Source organism: Anas acuta, chromosome 1, assembly GCF_963932015.1.
Source record: "Anas acuta chromosome 1, bAnaAcu1.1, whole genome shotgun sequence".
Lineage (NCBI taxonomy): Eukaryota > Metazoa > Chordata > Aves > Anseriformes > Anatidae > Anas > Anas acuta.
This window is the reverse complement of record NC_088979.1, coordinates 94,104,607-94,128,048: the sequence shown is the minus strand read 5'-3', so window position 1 is coordinate 94,128,048 and position 23,442 is coordinate 94,104,607. Positions and strand designations below refer to the sequence as shown.

Here is a 23,442-nt window from a genome sequence, read left to right as displayed (position 1 = left end):
CATATGTTTTGCTGTAAAAAAAGGTACAGAAGCATAGTAGCAACATGCTGGGTGTAAAGGCTTCTAGTTAGTTGATTTTGTAATCTGTCTTTCTCATGCTATGTGAGGCTATGCTATAAGCCAAATATCAAGCAGTAATAATAGCAATAGTAATAAATAACTTTACAGAGGCCTGAGATTTAGTTTAAGCTGTAATTTCTTTTATAGGCTGTAGGGTTGGCTTGAGCTGTTGGGTTTTGCCACTCAGTTGAACCTGCAAAACAGACAGGGAGATAGGGATACTGCTTACTACTGTGCAGTCACATCACAGCTCCCCCAGCCTCCAAATGCCGTGAGCACTACAGAGATGTTGGGAAGAGAAGCTAGGAAGCATTTCTAGTGCAGATGAGATTTAAACCAGCTTTGCAAACAAGAAATACCCGTGGAACCATGATTTCAGTTGCACTTAGAGTAGAAATGCTGCAGGCTCCTTCAAATCCAGTGAGTAGGAAGGATGGGGTATAGCATTTTATACTTCTCTTCTGTGAAAGTCTGAAAGTCACACATTCTTAGATCTGAAAAACCTGTGGTAGCAGGATATATATTTGTGACTGTCAACTCTGCTGATAAAGAATCTATATGGTAGTAAAGCAGCAGTAATTTTTTTCACCTAATTTCCTGCACGTGTGGAGTCAAAATTTTAGCTTTCACAGAACAATCTGAGATGGGGGGGGGAAGGTGTTGGCTTCAGGTTTTTGTTTTCTTTTTTTAATGTCTCGAAGTTGATTATCTGAAGTTGTGATAGTACTTCAAAGCTGATTTCCCAATCAAAAAGCCTACTGCAGGTAAGATATTTTTGCTGCCAGGTATATTAGTGATGAGCTGTTGTCTGCATTTCACGCAGTAACCTGTCCTCCTAGAAGTCAGTCAGAGGAGGTGTTTGGGTGGATTGGAGAAAAGTGAATGTTGCAACAGCTGCTTGGGAAACAGGAAACAAAACTAGAAACTTGTCTGGGTTTTGTTTTCAGTTTCAACCGCTCATTTCATTCTGTTTCAACCACTTGTCTCAGACTAAGTTTTTAACTGTATAGTACTGTTGTCTGGAATAGCTGGAGAACTTTGTTTTGTTTTCAGGCATGGTTTGCGAACTTTTGATGCAGCTGTTTCATTGTAATGTTTTGATCTAATGTTGTCAACTATAAAGAGGTTAATACTTCAGGAGACTTAATTTTTAGCGCATTTACTTATTTTAAAGCTTCTAATAATAATAATTAAAAATACATATATTTGCTTCTGTGTAAAACTTGGCTACTATTCAGTGACTTTTCTGAGAAATGCATGTCTGTGCCAGCACATGACTTCTGCAACTATTACGTACCTAACTGCGGAACTGAAAAATTGCTGCAATCTTAGAGCTCTGTTAGGATCTGCACAAATGCAGAATTGAGAGCCCATGATGCCATATTCACCAAATAAAAGTTTGTGTGAGCACAGCATAATAATAAAGTTAGGGACAGCAATTCGTTATAACTGTTTGGCGGTGTTGCAAGACAAGCATTTGGTGGATTTTTTGTGGGGGAATACCTACCAGATGACACACTGTTGCATGCCACATAAGCGTTTAAATAACTTTGGAAGAGTTGCTACCTGACATCTTCACTGGAATTAAGCACTTTAACTGTAAACATATTTTAAAGTGTTAAATTCTTGCAATTTTTTTAGTATTCTGTTCTTATTTGCTTTTTTTTTTTTTTTTTTGCCATCTTCAGATAATGCTTATGATCCAGATGTGAGCGCTAAGCAGATATGGATAGACAAAACAGTGATAAATGACAATATATGCTTGACATTCACTGATAATGGAAATGGTATGAACACAGAGAAGCTGCACAAAATGCTAAGGTAGATATCCCTCTTTTGCAATTTCTTTTCTTGTAAAGATTCCAATTTCTAGTCGTGTTATTGCTCAGCTCATTCCTTCCTATCATATGTAATCTACTAAGCTCGTTTTTAAATTAAGCACTTCTGAAGGTGAGTGATTATCCAAATGAGGTTCTAGAAGAGACAGGTGCTAGTATAGCTTTCATGCAGCTTTGGAGATGTATTTTATCTCCTAATTTCCTTTTATCCTTTATATAAACATTCCCACTTAATTTTCTGTGCAGGTGTTGTACCAGGTAAACTCTGTAGTGCCCTTCAGTGGAGCTAAGGAGAATCATTTCCTCCTTCAAGCTTGCTTAAGACTAAATTAGTGAACAAGAGACAAAGGAATATTCAATTCAAACCCTTTGGAGTATAGAAAATAGAAGGTGTTCTGGAAAAGTTAAGGGAGTGGGAGTTAAATTGGTGTGGGTTGTCATTTTACCTTTTAATATTCTAAAGAGTTGAACTGTTCTTTTTGCAGTTCCTGTTTCTACAGTTAGTAAAGAGGTTGCTGTTCAAGCTTCTTTAGTATAAAATACATTCTTCTGCCTCCAGTAAATCTCTAGGTTTAAACTTGAGGAAGTTTGACTTCAAATTACTTCCTTTTTCTATAAGGTATAATAATTAATAACTTACTTGTGAAATCCCATGCTCCAAACACAGTTACGCATTTTACTGCATTCTACTTTAAATGCAATGAGAAGTTACCAATGGAAAATTTGTAGATCAATTTTGAAGCTAGTGAAGGAAGAAAAAAACCCACAACCCGAAGGGGCTTTTCTCACAACTTATTGTGAAGCCATGGAGTAACTATTAGAAACCTGTGTGAAAGCAGATAATTCCAGGCATATGATATTTCTTATCGATACTTGAAAGGTGAATCTACCTCTGAATTCTTGCACTGTGATTTTAGTAACTTTATATAGGTTGTATTTCTCCAGATTTATGTTAGCTGTTCATTGTTTAACTGCATGGCAGTACCTGATCTCTAAAACAAGAGATGAACTCAATGTGTTTAAGTCTAAGTTAATACATTTTGAATGCATCTTTTGGGTTTTCAAGTGCTGCGGGGCTTTTTACACTCTTTCAATGTATTTTTACATTTCAGCTTTGGCTTCAGTGAGAAATCTGTTATGAATGGCCGTGTTCCAGTGGGACTGTATGGAAATGGGTTTAAATCGGGGTCCATGCGCCTGGGAAAAGATGCGATAGTCTTCACCAAGAATGGGGAAACCATGAGTGTTGGCCTGTTATCTCAGACTTTCCTTGAGGTCACAAAAGCAGAGCATGTCATGGTTCCTATAGTGACATTCAACAACCAACATATCCTTTCAATAACTTATGAGCAAAAATTTGTGTATATATGCAAAACTTGGGTGATGACATCCTTGAAGGAAATCTCCTTACCTTTACAGATAACCTTCTACCCATCTTACAATTTATTTAGACTAATGTGTTAAAATCTTTACAGTTGTAGGAGATCTGAGATGTGGAATGAGAGCCTGTGAGAGGTAGAGGATTCTGTTGCCGAAGTTTGCTCATCTTTTGAAATTTTTTTTTTCTTTTTAATTCAAAGTTATTTTCATTAACGTAATGCTTACGACAGATAAGTGATCCAACAGAATCCAAAAACAGCCTGAAGGCCATCTTATCACATTCTTTATTTCCTACTGAGGAGAAATTACTGGCAGAGCTAGATGCTATCATGGGGAAGAAGGGAACAAGAATTATAATTTGGAATCTTAGAAGGTAAGATGAAGTCCAGTCTCTTATCTCACATTTCATTTGTTATTTACTCAGTGTATGCAAATATACAAGGGTTGTTTTTTTTGTAGAGTAACTCCAAAAGACTGGAGAGTTAGCTGCAGTTGGGGAAACGAGACTCAAACTCATGTATCTGGAGGGTGGTAGTGTTGCATGAGAACTGTTGCTAATCTCAAATAGCAAAGGAGGAAGGAGACTGTAAAGTACTTCATATTTCCCTTTGATAAAATACCGTTAATTTTGCCAGAAGAAAAACTGAAATAGATGAATTATAAATGTAGTATCTCAAACTGATGTGGCAAGATTTAGACCTTCCTAAACTTATTTACTGTTTGTTGTAATGTAAACAGAATTCCAAGTAAGTAGTTACTTATTTTCATTTACTTAAGTATGTGGGATTGTTTTTCAGCAGTATGGATTTCCAACCTTTTCTAGTTTGGGCTTACTGCTTTTTTTCCTTTTTTTTTTTTTTTTTTTTAAATCTGTTGTAGTGGTGGCAGCTGGATGCCATCATTTCCCATCTTTCCCATTCCTCTCTTTCTTGCATGGTTGCTGCTGTCTTACTAGCAGGGAACCTGTTTGATGGTCTGTCTGGAAAAGCTTTATCACTCCTTTAACAGTGATAGAGATAATTGGTTGGGAGTGTACTTCCTTGTACTGTGTTCTTAAGTGTTCAGCTTACTGGAGTTTTAAATACCTAAAATAACGAGGTATCCATCAGAAGCAATTTTGAGCTGTTTCATGGTTCAGTAGATTTGGCAGGAAAACAGCTTGTTTTTCAGTTTATTTTCCTCTGTAGGGAAAAAAAAAAAAAAGTGTATCCCACCCAGAGTGGGATAACTACAGACAAAATGTTATAGGACAGTACATTATAGCAAATGAAAGTGTTTTGTTTTTTTTTTTTCTTATTTCATTAACTACTTCTGTGTTTTAGGGACCTTAAAGCACCTTTAGGATAGTACATTTTAATGCAAGAAAGCTGAAGGTAACAGTCAGGTATTACTAATTTTGATCATTTCTCCTTGCCATGTACATCATAAGAAAAATTTTCTCTCTTTTACAGTTCAAAAACTAAGTTGTGTTATCCAGATAAACTTCCATTTATTTTTAAGAATGAGGACTTTTAGGAATGTGCATCACTTTTTGTATTTTCTTTTGTTCAAGAAAGAAAGTCAGCTAACTATGCAGGGTAACTTTCATGCTCTGAATTAGAGAGTCTTCATTGGAAGTTGTGGAAGAAAACACTTGACTTTTTTTTTATTGTTGTTTGTAATATGCTGCAACTAAATCTACTTTCAAAAACTCAACAGAGCTGTTTCAATATTAATACTTTTGCTGGAGTATTTTTCAAACTACGAAATATCAGAGTTATGCAAAACTTCTGTTAATTGCAACTAAATAAAAGAAACCATCTGTTGAGCTCTGCAATAAGAAATCACAATGAAGTATTATTGAGTTAGAAAGTTGTAGTGTGTCACTTCTGCAGCAATAAAAACCTTAGGAAGGCAATTTTCAGCGTTAAGAATTCCTTGATTTAGAAAGAATGCATGCATCTTGGCTCATCCATTATTTACAGTTTATACTGGCTACTTTTATTAATGAAGCACAACCTGTTTAGAATACGATTAGAACTTAGGAAAGTTTCATTTGTTGTCTCTGCTCTCATATTCCTGGGGTTTCAAAAAGAAGCTGGTGAATTTGTGAATTTTAACGGGTCTGTGAAGAAAAACACTAAAGGAATTCTGTTTCTTTCATCTTTGTGATATATTCTGGGTTCACCTCAATATCTTTTTTTTTCCTTTTCATAATTAGTATATTTTTATCTTATTTCTTAGAGATAAAAATGAAAAAACGGAGTTTGACTTCGACAAGGATAAATATGACATCAGAATTCCAGAAGACTTAGATGAAACAGGGAAAAGAGGATATAAAAAACAAGAGAGGCTAGATCAGATTGTTCCAGAAAGTGACTACTCACTACGAGTATGTATGCTTTTTTCATTTATTTGTTTTGTGGAAAGTGAAAGATGCGCGCTTCTGTTTTAACATCATATACCATACTTCAGAGGTGGTGATTGGAAACAAAAAGAAAGACAAATGTCTATAAATGTTAAGGCAACGTGTCGACACTATTTGAAAAACATGAAACATGTTTGTGGACTTGTGTAAACACTTGCTGTTTTTTCAGAAGAAAATTACTGTTTTTGATGACTCTTCACAAGTAAATTTTTGCTAGTTTTCAGCTGGTGCAGTGTCCATTCTGCGTTTCAAAAGAGATCAAGGAACTGGGAAGCAGTTCCAGTAGAAGACCTTGTCTGCAGGCTAATTATTACAGTTTATGCTGTTGATCCCATAGCCTTTGAAGGTGATTTCTTTTTTTGTAAGAAAGTGCACCTGGAAATACTAGGTGTTCTGGGCACTTCTTTTGAATAATATTCAGTAGTATTGTTCCAGTTGAAGTGCAACGTTCAATTATTCTAAGACTCATTGAAGTCATAAATCCACTTCAAATACTGAAGGTGTAAATATGATGAATGAAAGGCAGACTAAAATTCATGGATTGACACGCCCATGAGTAAGCTGTGTAGTTTGATAAGGCAGTCTTTTGGAACAAAGTTAACAATTGCCTTTTCTTTTTCTTCTTTTTAAGCTTGTAATAGAATCTTAAAGATCTCAGTAGGGAATAAGAATACAGGCTTCTGCATCTGAGCATGATTGAGAGCTCTTAATGATAAAAGTGCGTCTTCAGACACCTGATTAACTTGTCATGTTCATAAAAGTTCTCCTTCAATTGGAGTTCATGTGATTTTGCACACCCTAGGCACACTTGCATTTCCTGGGTTTTGTGGATTCAAGTGTGTGCATGTGGGGGGACTTGACACAAATGAGTTCATAACATTTTAATGAAAACCTGGGATAGTCTTTCCAACATAGTGTGTATTGTAAAATACTCATATCTTGATGCTTTTTTTTATTGGTGTGGGTTTTTTGGGGGGGATAGGGAAGGTCTTTTTGTCTTTTTGAGTAACAGGAATTACTGTGTGTTTTGCAGGCTTACTGCAGTATTTTGTATCTGAAGCCAAGAATGCAGATCATTCTGCGAGGACAAAAAGTAAAAACACAGCTGGTTTCCAAAAGCCTTGCTTTCATTGAACGTGATATATATAGGCCAAAATTTTTGAATGTATCCTTTGATAAGTCACAGTGGCATCGAGTACACCCTCAGCACGTTTGCAGATGACACCAAGCTGAGTGGTTCAGTTGATACCAAAGAAGGAAGGGATGGAAGGGCTGCCACCCAAAGGGACCTGGACAGGCTGGAGAATTGCACCCATATGAACCTAATGAGGTTCAACAAGTCCAAGTGCAAGGTGCTGCACCTGGGTTGGGGCAATCTCAGGCATGAGCAGAGGCTGGGAGAGGAACTCCTTGAGAGCAGCCATACAGAGAAGGACTTGGGGGTTCTGGTGGATGAAAAGCTTGACATGAGCCAGCAGTGTGTGCTTGCAGCCCAGTCTAGAGGAGGGCTACAAAGATGCTCAGAGGGCTGGAGCACCCCTCCTATGAAGAAAGGCTGAGAGAGCTGGGGATATTCAACCTGGAGAAGGCTCTGGGTATGCCTCATTGTGGCCTTTCAGTACTTAAAGGGGTCTTATAAAAAAAGATGGAGAAGGACTCTTTACTTCGGTAGATAATGATAGAACAAGGGGGAGTGGTCTTAAACTAAAAGAGGACGTTTAGACTAGATGTTAGGAAGAAATTCTTCACTGTGAGGATGGTGAGGCGCTGGCATAGGTTTCCCAGAGGAGCTGTGGATGCCCCATCCCTGGAGGTGTTCGAGGCCAGGCTGGATGGGGCCTTAGGCAACCTAATCTGGTGGGTGGCATCCCTGCCTATGGCAGGGGAAGTGGAGTTAGATGATCTTTAAGTTCCCTTCCAACCTAAGCTGCTCTATGATATAACGATATAATACATACTTTGTATGTAAGCTGTTTCCATTCTGCTGGGAATGTTGCAGATATTATTTTTTGTAGTGGTGTTTTTTGTTTTGTTTTTGTGTTGTTTTTTTTTTTTGTAATGACATACTAAAGAAATTGTCTCAGTATATTTAAAAATAAAAAGAAATTCAAGGACCCAGTTTAGAATGAGCACTCAAAGTAAATACAGTTTTGTGTTACAAGACATTAACCAGACTTTTCCTTAATATCTGGTAAAAGGCTAAAACTGTAAGAATTACGTTTGGATTTAACTGCAGAAACAAAGATCATTATGGAATCATGATGTACCATAAAAACAGACTCATCAAAGCTTATGAAAGAGTTGGCTGTCAGCTAAAGGTAGGAATTTAAGCTGAAAAATATTTTAACATAATTACAAATCATTCTCACTCCAATGCTGAAATGCTGGTTTCTTTTTAAGAGTACAGCTGGAAACTAGTATATTGATGCAGCTTTTTTAATAGCATCTTACTTTACTTTGCACTGCTGTTAAAAATTGCATTAAATTGTATGCAGTTGTCTTTATCCAGGGGAGGTGTTTTGTCAAGAGTTGTGGTTTGGGGGGGGGAGGGTGGTGGTTTCTTGGAGACTGGTGATAAGCAGAAAGTTTTTTACTTGTGTATATAAGTTACGATTACCTTTGACAAAGTCTTACGGTTTTAGCATGGAATTTGGTGTGTCTTTTTTTTTTTTTCTTCTCCTGATAGATCTTAATCTCTTTCAGGCAAATAACATGGGTGTTGGTGTAGTTGGAATTATTGAGTGCAACTTCCTAAAACCAACTCATAACAAACAAGATTTTGATTACACAAACGAATACAGGTAAACATGTATTTTATATAAGCTTTTTGTTGAATACTGTCATTCACTGTGAAATACTTGACCATAAAAGGTTTCTTAACCTCTTTAGTAAGAGTGAATGGTTATATTCCACCATTAAACTGCATGATTGTTCCAAACAGTAGGGGTAGGGCGTTCACATCTATGCTGGTCGTGCTGCATTCATTGTGCAGTCGGTGAAATCAAGGCTATGTATGACACATGCCATTTTAAAGTGCGTGCCTTTAAAAGTGGTTGGATGCAACTCTGCCCTTTGCTGATTGTAGAATGAGCCCACAATCGCTAGCTTGAGGCTGCTTGTGTAGTAGATGACTAAAATTGTGAGGTATGAATCCCATACTATTAACTACTCATAACAGTTTCTTAGGCAGTTTTCTGGACATTTTTGACCTGTTCTTTTCAGTTTCTTTTGTAAGTGTGGATTTGAATGTCCTGAGGTCCTTGTCTACCTGACAGAGCATTTAAAATACAAGATACCCTAAAGGCAGCTGTGATCTGGAATGTAGCTTCATTCCAGTTGTTATTTCTAGCTCAGGGCTGCTGCTTCTCACATCTGCACCCATCCCATCAGTCAGTATGTAGTGTGGTATTTCTTTTGGTTGCTCTTTGAACCTGATTGAGAATCTAGTCTGATTTGAAAGAAAAAATAAAAATCAGAAGTGTTTTTAATCCAGGTGAATTTCCTAGCCTGTGTATACTGCTTTGCTGTGACTTGGTTGTGCTGGCATTACGGGAGGCATGGAGGGAAGGAAGGGATGGAGGGTGTGAATTATCTAAGAAGAAAAGCTGTCCAGGGAAAATGTTCTAGGCGCAAACCTTGCGAGTTTTTCTACTCTAATTTCTTTCCTTTCATGATGACAAGGCTGTTTTCTGTGTTGCTTCATATTAAGGCATATTAGGAGCAACCACCTCCTCCAACAGCCCTGTCCCAGGCCTCCCTCCTGCCCAGCCTGGGGACCCAGGCTCTCTGCACAGGCTGCCACTTTCCCATAGGCAGGCTGAACTGGTAGGGAAGCTGAGCACGTATCCCTGAGATGCAGCCACACAAAACGCTGATGTGGCTGGTTACACACACTTCTACAGGCAATTTGCTGCCTTCAACAGCACCTGCATACAGGACTCATGAAAAACATGGACATAGACAGCCAAGTACCCTCCTGTCTCCTCAACTCATAGAGATTGAAGGTCCCTAGTGATGGCAGACATGTGACACTTTATATTCACAAGCAGACACAAATTCACAGATCCCTTGAGTACTGTCACATTTGCATGCTTGTCCCACAGACACACCATGTTCACAAATGCCCACGGATATACCACCATAGACCCTTGCTCACTTGATACCTGGCCTGGAGCTGGGGCTTCCTACTCACTGGAAATCCAGCTTGTAGTTTGCTGGTGAATACACGTGCATATCCCCATGCACACCAAGCCTGAGGAAGGTACAGACACCTTCCTCCACACACCCCCAACAACTGGCACCAGGCGCGTTGGCTGTGACCTGCAGCCCTATTCCAGCATCTGGCACGGAGCACCATACTCCCAATGGTCCCACACTTGCTGCTTTTTGTGACAAACGCTGTTCCCACCCCAGTAACTGGACATTGAAGACCCCAACACTCACTCCAGTAGCTGACTACAGGCCAGGGGTGACCACACACCCAGTCTGACTCCAGTAGCTGGCACCAAATCCATTCACAGTGGTGCCCCCCTGTACTGGCACTTTGTGCCCAAAATCTGAAGGACCCTCCTTTGACTCCAGGAGCTGTGGCCCATCCAACCACCAAGGACCCTAGCTTACTCTGGCAGCCAACACTGCAGGATGAGGTGCCCACACCCCAAGTCTTACTCCAGTAGCTGACACCAATTTCCACTCTCATGCATGGATCTTACCAGCATCTGGCATTTAGTCCTTGCAGGGCACATACACGATGCAGACAGAATGCAACACAGAGATAGCTAAGACTTAATAAGGTGATAGGAAATACTTCAGGCATCAGGTGCAGACATCTGTTAGCCAAGCATGCTGATAGTCCTTGTTTTATGTGTAATCTGAACTCTTTTTATACCCTTTTTTGTTTAACTCCCCCATTTTTGCTCCCTCTTCCCCTGCACATTGCCTCATTAGTTGGCATAGTTCCCCTGACCTCCCTCCAACTACCTAGGCCTTCAGGTTTGCATCCTTACTGGTTTCTTAATAAGCCTGTCAATTAGTGTGACTGTCCAGGGTTGTTTCAGTTAATACTAGTCGGTTGGGTTTTACGGTTCTCTGTATTTATCTCCTTCCCTTTCCTCATCCTCCCAACCGAAAAAATAAACATTCTTACACTCCACATGTGCTTAACGATTAGTGTGACTGACCGGGTTTGTTCTTATCACCTCCTCCCTTATCATGTGTCAGTCAGGTCTGCCTCTGTGCTTGTTTATGGCTCCTTTGACCAGACATGCTTAAAGGAGCAGATTTCCCTTCTGCCTATCCTAACACTTGGTTTTAACGTGGACCTAATTTGGGGGTATTGACTTGCAGACTTAGGTGGGAGTAGACTTTTTGATAGGAGAAGTCATTAGCTTTTTCAAGCTGTGTGTTTTGCCCTTCAACCAGTTGTTGGTGTTGCCCTGACAAGGACAGCTGAACTGTCCATGGAGCTCTTCCCAGTTTGCTGATTTATATGCAGCTCTGCTTAGAAAGGTAACCCAGAAACCTCATCAGAGTGCTGTCACAAATTAAGCTGTTAATTGTAGCAGTTTAGACTTCCCCTGCTATAGCTCCTGGTCATTCCTGCTGTTGAAACAACATCTCTTAGTGGAGAAGGAGCAAGCCTGATAGTTGGGAAGATGACTGTTGAAGCCACGACAGTTAATCTGCCTGTGTTTTTAAGTAGTACTCACAGCACACTGTTTGCAGTCTTCGTTGCAGTGATACTGCCTGTGTCTGCTGCTGTTACACGAGCAGAGCTATTAATGAGAACCCATGTTAAAGCAGACCAGGGAATCATTCTAACAATAACATAGCTCTTGTGCTCGTTTTTAAGTACAACCGTTCCCTGAACCGTTTCCTTTGTGGTTGCACTAACAGTTCCTTTGGCAGAGGATATGCCATAGGTTAGTCGTTTGTGTTAACCAAATTTTACGCTGTGTTCCCACAGGCTGGCACAGTGAGCATTGAATGTTTTACTTGGTTTTTGATGGCTTTTTTTTTTTTTTTTTTGCTTGTAATATGGACATAGAGGTACTTAAAGATCTTTTTGTATAGGTCTTTCTACAAAGATTGCTGGTACGGGTTTTCAGAAGCAGCCCAGAACAAAAATGAAAACCCAATGCTGTAATTTTGTGATCAGTGTAAGCTGACCTGTCTCTCTCCCCTCACCAAAAGAGACACGATTCAGTCCAAGTATTGCTGCTCATTTCTGCCCTTGTGCTACTTCTTTTTTCTGGCACCAAAATTCATGACTTGGGTTTGGAGGTAATCCAGGTGGAAGCTTTCTAGGCCAGACTAGGTCACTGCCGAGACATTTGTGTTAATTCAAAGCATGGGGTTGTGTAGGTATTGGAATAAGCTGGGAGGGGAGGGACTGGCTCACACTCTCTGGTTTTCCAGTCACTTAACTCTGACATAAATCAGCATGCTGATAATAGGCGGTCTTACCCTTACCTCACCTGTGGGGCTCGTTGTTCCTCTTCCACACCACTCCTTGCTGTGTGCCAGCTCTGGCAGTCGTGCCACTGCATGATAAGTCCTGATCAGGAAACTAATCCAGCTAAAAATGAATATAGGGGAAAACTGGCCTGCTTCTTTTACCAGCATGTAGAGTATATACTACACTAATGTGAATGTATGTTTATAGTCTCATTGTAGTATTGCTGTAGGTCAGTTTATAGTGGTCATTAAGCTATAGACATGCGCAGCCAAATACCTGCCTCAGTGCCAGGTTGACAGAGGCAGTTTGGTATCATGATTTTTGTAGGATTGAAGCTTAGCTGATGATTTGGCTTCAGGGTTTGCACTGTACATGTACAGTGCTTCTGAATCAAGGACTCTCTGTTTCAGTTTAAAACTGTCTTTGTGTTCCAAGTAAAATTTCTTGTGATTTCCTAGCTGACAAACATGACTTCTCACAATTCTGAACTTCTAGGGTTTGCTAAATGCAAAAAGCTCACTGTTGTGCAAAAAGAAATACTCATATGTTCATATGCTTATTATTTCAGCGTAGTTTTAACAATGTTATTTCTGTTCTAAAATTTTATTATTTAAGGTGTTTTTAAAAACTTTTGGTTTTAGACTCACAATAGCGGCTCTCGGAGAAAAGCTTAATGATTACTGGAATGAAATGAAAGCAAAGAAAAATGAAGAATATCCGTTAGCTTTGCCAGTTGAGGAGATCCAGTGAGTATCACTTTTAAATAGAAGAACTTTATATACTGTTATTGCTATGTTATGCTCCATCACGAAAATAACCTTTTATTGTAAAAGTTTCATTTTTTTCATTACAGAAAGCAGCCTGATCAGACGTGGGTACAATGTGATGCATGTCTGAAGTGGCGGAAGCTTCCAGATGGAATAGAGCACTTGCCAGAAAAGTGGTACTGCTCGCTGAACCCTGATCCACAATTCCGGTAAAATCTGATTTAGATAAATATCAAACTATTGCTTTTACTTTTTATTATATCACCTAATGTAAGTGTGTATGCTAAGTTCTTTATATTGCCCTTTTTTCCCTTAACTCAGGGATTGTAATGTGCCAGAAGAACCAGAAGATGATGACTTAATACATCCCACGTATGAGAAAACTTATAAGAAAAAGTGAGTACTAGAGACTGCCTTGTAAGTGTGTCCACACTAGAAAAATAATGTGAAAGCTAAACACCATTTTCTTTCACCTGTTGTATGATTGCAACCATTCTGGGAACATATCCATCAGAAAATAGCGCCCTGCAATCAAGACCTGATCATAGCAGTGACTAGCTGAATAGTATTTTTCTTCTCTCCATTGTTAGCATGTTGACAGGACCTTCAAATTTCTCTCTTTGACTAATGCTTGTTTTCCATCTTAAGTAAAAATTAGAAAGTTCATAGCAGAACAGGTCCCTCTCATTTAATAACTAGTGAGGTGAATAGTGCAAGAAGCTGGTGTTCACTACGGTTCTCAGAGGGGTGGTGTTCCATAGTAGTAAGCAGTATGAGGATAGGTCGGGATGTTAGAGAGAAACAGTCCCTTCAGTCCCTTATATCCGTTAGGAGCCCTTGTCTAGGTAACTGTTTTCAAGGCCCGCATCGAAGCAGCTGAATACCTCATTGCATTTATTTAAGTAATGGGAAGATTATTAGCCAAGGTGTATGCAAAAAAAAAAAAAATGATTTGAGCAATTTTAATGAATTGCTGGTTTGCATTCTAGAAGGCTTTTTTTTTTTTACTGGTTTAAACAATTTTTAAAAATAAATCTTAATCTCAGAGAGAACTTGTTTGAAGTTAGGCTAAATTTAAACTACAGTAGTTTCTAAGATCATGCAGAAAATTTTCATTCAGTAAAGCAGAATATGTTAGAAATGTAGCTAGCCAAATAATGTGTATTGTTTTTAGTCTTAGATGTAAGTTGATCTGGTTTCACAATGAATTAACACTTTGAATCTAAGCTCTCTTTTTTCTTTTTTCCTTGCTCCTGTGCAGAGACAGGGAAAAAATGAAGAGACGGCTGGACTACGGTCACCAGGTAACTCGGCTGAAGTCGATAGGAAACTGACGTTGGTAACGGAGTTATTCTTTCTGGCAACAGTAGTCTGCAGTTTGATCCAGTAGGCCAGGCTTTGATTTAGGTTGCCTTAACTAGTGGTCAGCTGATTAGATCAACAGCCTGTTTTGTTTTGATGGTAATATAGGCTATATTCACTCTTAGTAAACCAAAAATCCCCTATCTTTGCTGTCCAAGGATAGGAAATGCACCACTGAGTGCTATTCAATACTGAACAAAGAGTTTGAAGGGGACAAAACTGCCTCACGAAATAGTACTAGAAAAGATGTCAGTAAAGGATAGCTATTTTTATGACGTGATATCTGATTGTTGAAAGTGGGTTTGTTGTAGAGGGAAATGTGATGAGACAAAACCAAAGGTTTTATGGGGAAAAAAAAAAAAGTTGGGGCTGTCGTAAGTGTAGAACTCGTAGTAGCTGTATTTTTGAAAGCTTGTGTTGCAAGGAGGCACTCAAATTCAAATGGAATGCAGATGGAAATCAGAAAGATTTAGTAATGGGCATGTGTAGATAGGAAATTTGTTTCTGAGTTACAAAGTGAGATTTAGGTTGTTCTCTAACTGTTAACCTCAGATCACTCGATTTCTGGAGAAGAGATTTTGCATTTGTTAGTTTTAATCCATCTACTTCATTGTATTAATTCTCCTGCAGTTAATTTTATCCAAGTAGAGAAGTAATTTCTAAAAGTAAAATGGTTTTGTTCATTTTGGACAAACTGAATTAATTATGAGCAACGTAACAGAAACGTCTGTCCCATATTTTGTGTATGATGGTCAGGCTTCAGACATAGCTACAGAGCTGCTTGGAAAAAACTCTTCCCCAGGATTCTACATGGTACTTAAAAATAGCTATTTCTGTTTCTATTCTTCTATAGAAGGACTTGTAAGATCAGAAAGATTTATTGCCAGAAAGCAGCTGTGCATGGGGAGGACTGTGCAGCTGGAGTCCTCTGAGAAATCCAGCAGCAATTTGTAATTAAGATATAAAAAAAACCTTGCTGCTTTCTAATATTTCTATGCTTAAGACATGCACTAAAAAGTAAAATTAAAACCAGCATTGGAGAGACACAAAGGAAACAATAATTGATACAGATCAGTAGAGTTTAGTTGTGTTTTTTGTTGTTATTCTTTGCATATGTGATTATTAAGCTGAGGAAACAGAGGTTTTTAAAAGGAGTCTAGTCCACCTTTCTTATTGCAAAATATTGAGCCAGGGGTCAAGGGGATTGCTATATGGAGATGTATATTGCAATACATATATTGTGTACTGCAAGGATACAGAAGCAGAAATGTCTAAGTGTTTTCAGATAGTTAATAGAACTACCTAAACCTATTCTGAAGAACTTACTAATATCTCTTTCCATTCTTAACTAACATTATCTTATAGATCAATAATGAAATGTTTTTAAAAACACCTGTTTCCTCAAGTAAAGACTTTAAAACATTCTCAGCTGTGAGTGGAAAGGAAGCTGTTCCAAGAGCACTTTTACCAGAAACATCAAATGCTTCTGTCAGAAGACCTCTGCTTGTTTCAAACAGATCAATATCTTCACCTCATTCTGATTCTGACAACAGGTTAGTGAACCTATACAAAATAGAATCCTATTTATCCCTAATAATTTTTTTAATGGAAGTGATGGTGTAGTGTATAGACCCATCTTTGGGTCACAGCTGCCAAAGTTTGTATGTCACTTCTGGTACTATAGGGAGAACCACGTTAATTAAAGATACCTAGAAACCTTGTCAAGAAGAAAAAGGAAAGCAGCAAAAAACCACGGTGTACTGGCAAGGAAAATTGCTTAGTGGTTTGTCTTACTTTAGGAAAAGGCTGCATTGTGTTAAGCTCACTCTACAGTATGTTTTACTTAACCTCTGTTACAGGTCTTCTATATCCCTAAATGTTGAGTCTGTCTCAAAATAATGTATGAAAGTAATAACCTAGTGGGAATGTCAGCAATTGTTTTTACAGGAAAGGTATTTACTGTGTCTACTGACCTTAAGATGTGCTGCAGGGAGACGTCTCTTTCTATTGAGTAGCAGTTTTATATTGTGCTTATAGAAATGCTAAAACATAGTTTAAAACAAATGACTTTGCAGTATTTGAACAATACAGTAACCAATTTAATATTTTCTTCCTCAGTCTGAAACGGAAGACACCTGGCTGTGTCACACCTGTGTCTGTAAAAACACCTAGATTAAATGAGAGAATATTCAACAACCATGATGATGACGATGATGTTATTATTTTAGAGGAGAGCAGCACTCCAAAGCCTTCAGCAGATTCTGATGTTCCAGTGGTAAAAACTGAATGTATTAATGTGGACCAGGATGAGAAGCAGATAGAAAACTGTGATGTCGGAGAACCTTGCAGCGCGACTGCTTCAGATTCAAAAAGTGAACAGTTGACCTCTGCAACACAGACGGATGTCCCAAATTTAGTGGTTAAAAAGGAAGAGATGGAAGATGAGACTGAAATTCCAATTCCCAGTGTAGAAGTGGAAATTAAGCAGCACAATGTAGATTCTGAGACATCTGCAGATCTTGGAAATGAACTGAGAAATCAGCTGCAATTAGTAAACAAAGAAAAAGAAATGTACCAAAACAAATGTGAGGTATTAACCAAGCAAGTAGAAACACTGGAACAGAGGATACTAGAAATGAATAATAAGTATGTGAAAAAAGAAATGTGCCATCAGTCAACTGAGACAATTTCTTCGTTTGCAGAAGAAAATGTTCATGAAAAAAGTTTGGCAGAAGTAAGCGTGCTATATGAACAGGCCTTAGAAGAAATAGCAAAACTAAAAGAACAATGCAGTACTCTGCAGAACTTAAAGACTGAATGCAGCAAGTGTGCTGATGGTGAAAGTAAGAGTGAGGTCGACGAAATTGCTGTACAGCTAGACGACGTTTTCAGGCAACTGGACAAATGCAGCATTGAGAGAGACAGTTACAAAAGTGAGGTATGTTTGTTAAAATGGGGATATGCTTCAAAATGACAATTAAAAATGTAAATTTCCATCTTCTTGAAGGGGTGTTTCATAGCAGTCCTAGTACCTAACATGTTGTTTAGTTAAATTCAGTCTATTAACTAATCAAGACACCTAAAAGGGGCTAATTTAGTCTAGAATCTTAGGGTTTTTTTGCTTCCATTGATAGAAAAAAAAGAAAACCCGAGAGTCTGACAAAGTTGGTTTAGAGTGCAGTGTGTTCAGCTGGCTGCTCAAAAGCAGTTTGTCTAATTTGCCATATTGTAAAATTTCCCTGAAAAGTTAAATTAAAAGCAGTCAACAAATAGTTTGTTTTGGTTATATTTATTTTAACTGCCACAAATTCATAAGATGTGTAAAATTATTTATTTTGATTTAATTTCCAGATTGAAATGCTACAAGTAGAAAAAAATAAAATTGCCTGTCAATGTGAAGAACTCAAAGCAGAAATCGCACAGTTAAAAGCTTCAATTCCTCAAGCGGTAGCACGAGCAAATGATTCTACAACCAGTAATGTAGAAGAGACTGTAAATTTTTCTGACGGAGAAAGGTATCAATTTTGTTCTTTCTAGATTATATCAAACAAGATTTTGTTTGGTTGATTGTATCTGAAAGACCTTGATTGAAGGTCATGTCTGATAATCGTATAATAAAACTTGGTGTTTGGAATTCTTTTCTACTGCCTTTTGTGACTCCCAGCTCAGTAACATTCATGCTCCATCTCTTCGTCAAGTAATTTTTTTTAATGGTTCAGGTATTTGTTTGAGCAGCATTGACCATTGCACAATAGAATCCCCTACTGACACTTCTTTAAATATTGACAATGTTGTAAGATAATTTCTAGTCACAATTTACAGAACAAGAAAAGAGAGAAAGAAGGCAAGAAAGAGGGTGATCATTAGTATATGCTGTATAGATGAACTTCGCTTTTGCATGCTATTTTTCTTTCTTGAATCAACTGTACCCTGCTGGAAAGAGTGTTTTCAATTTTGGAACTGATTTGTCCTCCCATATAACAACTTGCTGCAGAGCAGTCCTATGGAACTAGGTCATCTCCAGGGTGTATCTTGGCACTAAACAAGAGTTTATGCTTTCAAGTCAAGATTTTGCTGCTCTCCATTAGTAGAAATAAACACACAAAAGGAGCACATGCATGAGGTGGAAGGAAGGATGATTAGTCCAGCAGGAATATAGACACACTGCCTGAGCATGTCAGATGGAATTGAAAGCCAAAGCTCAGCTGGAGTTAAAACTAGTAAGGTCTGTCAAGGAGAAGCAAGAAGGGCTTCTGTAAGCACAGTACCAGCAACAGGAAAACAGAAAATTATGGGCCTGCTGCTCTGTGAGGCAGAGGCCTTGTGGACAAAGGATGTGAGGTACCTGAGACACATCACTGAAGTACTCAGTACCTCCTTTACCTTCATTTTCACTGGTGAGGGCTGTCCTCTGGCCCCCAAGGTCCATGAGCCTAATTGTTAATTGAAGCGTTGCCTGTAGGAAAGGTGACTGAATTATGGGATCACTTCAGCAAATTCAACACATGCAAGCAAGTCTGTGGAACCAGGTGGCAAGCATCAGAGGGAGCTGATCAACTGAGAGTTGGCCTTGTGATGAAGTTTGTGGCAGTCAGTTGTGTCCAGAAGTTGGTGGCAGTCAATTAAGCTTCCTAATGCCTGGAAAAAGGCAGTTGTCATGCCCGTATTCAGGAGAGGCAGATAGGAGGATCTGAACTACAGACTGGTCAGCGTAACCTCAGTCCTCAGGAAGACAGTGTAAAGATCTGCCTGGATGCCACATGCAGCCTCACAGTAGTCAAGGTGATCAGAAACAGCCAGCGTGGATTTACTGAGGGCAAACAGTGCCTCTCCAGCCTCATTATATGTTACAATGAGATGACCAGCTCTGTGGATAAGGGGAAAGTGGGCCTTCATTTTAGGAAAGTCTTCCATGGGGGCTGCCATAATATCATAACCAAAATTTGTGAGCTATGATTTGGATAGGTAGACTAGGAGGTGGGTTGTAAAACTAGCCAGTCCGATAAGTTTGGGGATCAATATCAAGGCCAATCGTTGTTAATGCCTTCATTAATGGCCTGGATGGCAGCAAAATGAATTTGGTAGATTCTCGGTGACACCAGATTGGAGGGGGACCACCGATATGCTGGAAGGTGGGGATGTTGTTGAGGGACCTCAACAAGTTGGCTGTAAGAAACCTCACAGAAGTTCAACAAAGCCGCAGTGACGTTTTTCAGCTGCGCTGGGAACAACCCATGCAGTTGAACAAGGTGGAGGCTCCTCCTGGGCGGGTTGTGGGGGATTAGAGGTTTGAATGTGAGTCAACAGTGCGCTCTTGTGGTGGGAGGGCCCGGTGCCTGCTGGGCTCTGCTGGCGAGAGTTCAGCCTGCATTTCGAGGGAAGTGATTGTTGCCCTCTGCTGGGCTCTGTGAGACCAGACAGAGTGTTTGGGGCTCCCTGGTGTATAAAAAACACCGGCCACTGCAGGGCACCAAGATAATTAGGGGCTTGGAGCATCTGATATACAGGGGGATGCTGAGGGAAATAGCCTTAAGAAGAAAAAGCTGCCTTGAGATCTGGTTTCTCAGTGCTTTCTTCTGCAGCTGGATGTGGCTGTAGAAAAGATGAAGCCTGGCTTCTGGTGAGCACAGCGATGGGATGAGAGGCGATAGAAACAAGCTGCGAGAAAAGATTCTGTTTAAGCTTTTTTTCTTATATCCACAGTCAAACTCTGGAAAAGGGACCCGGGGAATCTGAGGAATCTCTGCCTGTGGAGATTTTCCAATTTGATTTGAGTTAGCCCTTCTTTCAATATGTGTTGAAGGGAGTGGATGACCTCTAGAGACCCCTTTCAACCAAGTTTTTCTGGGGTTCAATTTCCCCTTCACCTGCCAACATTTCATTTTCTGCTTACTGCATCTGACTGGAAGAATTAGCAAATACATGCATTGCTTGTGGTGGAAGTTACAAGTACTACTGGGATTTGATGGCACCATGAAGACAGGCTACTAATAAAGGATAATGATAGTAGAAGGAAATGCTCAAGAAAAGGAATGGATGATATGGAAGCAATTTGATCAGGAAGACTACAGAGTAGTTGAACCAGGAAAGAAAGCAAAAAGAGGAGGAATAGTATTTTCCATGTACTGGAACTCCTACCTTAATTCCTCTTTATAATTTAAAGTCTTTGGACAAGCTACTCTTTCTTGCCTTCTCTTTTTTTTCTTGACTTTTTCTCTTCTTTTGTTCCCATTGGTGGTGGTAGTTTGTGATCATAGATGTATAAAAATACTGTGTTTTTTTTTTTTTAATACTGTTTTGAGAAATAAAGAAGTATTGTGGGGTAGAGGATTGTGCTAGTGTTTATTTACTAACTTAAATGGAAGTATTAAACTTCTTTTCAGAATTCTTAGTATCCCTTTGAAGCTAAGGAAATGTACACCTTTAAAATCAAAAACTCGAGAATCAGCTTTGAAAAATCAGTAGATCTTGAAATTATCTTGTTGCAGTTTCAGTTTCCTTTTGGCTTACGGAAGTCATGCACAGAGCCTTTGCATTATTGAATATTAGTCCAGCTTCGTTAATTAAATTTGTGTGTATTTTAACATGAAAATTCATCTATACCTAAACATATCAAATTATTTCTTCACAGCCTGAAACTACGCTCCCTTCGAGTGAATGTTGGACAACTTTTGGCTACAATCATGCCTGATCTAGACTTGCAGCAAGTAAATTATGATATTGATGTGGTAGATGAAATTTTAGGACAAGTTGTAGAACAAATGCATGAAATCAGTAGTACTTAGTATCTTAAGATTTTAGCAGTCTCTTATTTGTTCTTCCATTATAACCTTTGTATAGGCTCAAAAGTGTAAATACTGCTTCTTCACTTTATATATTTGACATAGTTTGATCGATAAGTGTATATACTCTATGCATTTAGATGTTCCCACAGATACAGTGGGGGTTATCTTAACTTCCTCTTAAAGGAACACTGTCAATATTGACCAACCCCAATGTACTTAATTAAGGATTTTGCTTTTAAAATGTATTTGTAATTAAATTTGCAAATATTTTTATGATTAGGAATCTTAATACTTTTCTACAAAAGTTTTGGTTGACTTTTGGTCTTATATAAGCATTGATACTTGCAATTTTTTCCTCTTCTGAAATTGAAGCAGTGGAATATATTAAAAATGCAAAAAGAGCCTTCCTTGGTTTCCTTCTCAGAACAAACCTCGGTGATGTTATTGTAAACTACAGTATTTTCATTACTATCAAAAACGTTGTATGTTGCATTAATGTTCTAGAAATGTGACTAATAGATAACATTTTTGCCCATATTGGCAATATTTGTGTTTTTACTACCAAAAGAGGAAAAAATTCCTTAAGGGTCTCATCCTGAAAGTGGGTGATCTTTGACTCCCTTTTGGATTTTTTGGTGCCACTTAGGAACATTGTGTACATAATCTTGCAGCATAAACAAAGCCATGGGATATTTCAGCCTTTTAAGTCTTGGAGACCACGTACTTGTGTGTGTCCTGCCCTTGCTACTTGACTGTTGTTTCCTAGGGTTTGTTTCTGTGTTTGAGTGCAGTGGGAAGGATGTTTGGTTCTAGCGTTTGTAGTTCCTATCTGAACATCTGTAGGTCCCATCTGAATGCAACAGTGCTGGTTCCCAAGTCTAGTACGTACCAGTACATGGGTTCAAGTGGTTGGTTTTCAACATGCAGCTCTTGCCCACTTCTTTCCAAGTCAGAGGCATCCGACGGAATGGGAATGATTCTGGTGGCCTACTGGAGAGAATGTATCAAAAGCTAGGGTTGGACTCCCAGAGGACCTCAGCTGTAGCATCAGCTCTTGAGACTTTAAGGCGTTTTTTCGGGGCAGCCCAGTGCTGAAACGGAATGACAAAGAGGTTCTGTGATGTATACAAATGCTTGTATATGTTATCTTGGGGGGTGGGGGCAAGTTTCTCTAGCATTAAACACGTATTCTGCCCTGGAGTCTTTCAGGCTGGCATGTGAGGGTGCTGAGACTCATTTCCAGAACTTTCTTTCTTTCTATCAATGTGCCATGCTGTGTATAAATGGGTCAGACTACTGAATCCTTGATCATCTGGTTGAAATAGAAATACTTTGAAAAGGAGGCATGTCTTATCTGTGGTGTGTAACTACACAGTAAGCTAAAGCTGAAAGTGTTCAAATACAATTTTTTTATACCCTCTTGAAGTTTAGACATCCTTTAGAGTTGCGCTTTTTTTTTTTTCCTTTAACCTCCTTAAATGTTTCACAGCAACTATTAAGCCACTAGTACTATGCTCTAATGCTCACGCAAACTTCCTGGAAGAAATGGTGCTGAGACAAAACGTTATTACAGTGGTGACAGTATTCTCGGCCTGTTGCATGCTTTTCCTTTCAAGTTGTCATGAATGAGAAGAGGTGGCAAAGACAGCGCATCTACCTTCTACGTTTGGTATTACTCCAAAAAGTGATCAAGAAAAATGGTTCTTGCTTTAAAAAAAATAAAAATCATGAAACTGCATCCAGTGTTTTCATACCTAGGAGTTGTACTTTTTGTCAAGCCAGCGATTTTGGCTTTTGCACTGCTAACTGTCCTGAATAAAAGGCAGATGATCCAATTAAGTTGTAGCTCAGTTTCTCGCAATGGGTAGCATTTCAATTTGAAGAGGCTATCTGTTCTCGAATGCCAATAAGGATCACGCGATTCTGTTGTACTTTGTAATGGCTAAATTGAATGTTTGATTTTTGAAGAGGTGGCTGTAATATAACTTTGTATGACTTTTAAAAAGTTTATATTTCCCATTTACTGGTGTGTAGTTTTCCATTTATTTATTACGTTTCATCAGCTCCCGTAGTTGAGTTTATTGTAGGTGACTGTCAAAATATAGCATATGTCTATATTAAAAATCGAAAATTTACAATGTACATTTACACTTTGATGAACAGTGGACTAATGGAAATGGTTTTTATTTACCTGTTAAAATGTATTTTTTGTAAAAAATTTCAAAAAATAATAATAAAAAAAAAAAAGAAAATAAATTTGAGTTTGCTGGATCAAAACCTGAGGCTGTTTTTGTTTATAAATAAATGCTCTGCAGCACGGCTGGAGTTTCTGCCTTATTTCAGAAAGCGGGGCGACCCTGGGTGGGAGGAGAAGGCTTAGGCAGGC

General features: G+C 38.8%; 1 protein-coding gene across 1 annotated transcript in view; it reads left to right on the top strand.

Annotated features, from left to right (window-relative positions):
• Positions 1–23,333, top strand: part of MORC3 (MORC family CW-type zinc finger 3) — a 29,497-nt gene extending 6,164 nt beyond the window's left edge. The window contains exons 3-17 of the mRNA XM_068688397.1: positions 1,749–1,881; positions 3,011–3,225; positions 3,504–3,651; positions 5,502–5,649; positions 6,719–6,850; positions 7,884–8,003; positions 8,389–8,486; positions 12,784–12,888; positions 12,996–13,118; positions 13,231–13,305; positions 14,171–14,213; positions 15,637–15,824; positions 16,390–17,209; positions 17,623–17,786; positions 20,903–23,333. Coding sequence (XP_068544498.1) covers positions 1,749–1,881; positions 3,011–3,225; positions 3,504–3,651; positions 5,502–5,649; positions 6,719–6,850; positions 7,884–8,003; positions 8,389–8,486; positions 12,784–12,888; positions 12,996–13,118; positions 13,231–13,305; positions 14,171–14,213; positions 15,637–15,824; positions 16,390–17,209; positions 17,623–17,786; positions 20,903–21,056 — 2,666 coding nt within the window. The 3' untranslated portion in view covers positions 21,057–23,333. The remainder of the gene's footprint in view (positions 1–1,748; positions 1,882–3,010; positions 3,226–3,503; positions 3,652–5,501; positions 5,650–6,718; positions 6,851–7,883; positions 8,004–8,388; positions 8,487–12,783; positions 12,889–12,995; positions 13,119–13,230; positions 13,306–14,170; positions 14,214–15,636; positions 15,825–16,389; positions 17,210–17,622; positions 17,787–20,902) is intronic.
• The last annotated feature ends 109 nt before the right edge of the window (positions 23,334–23,442 follow it).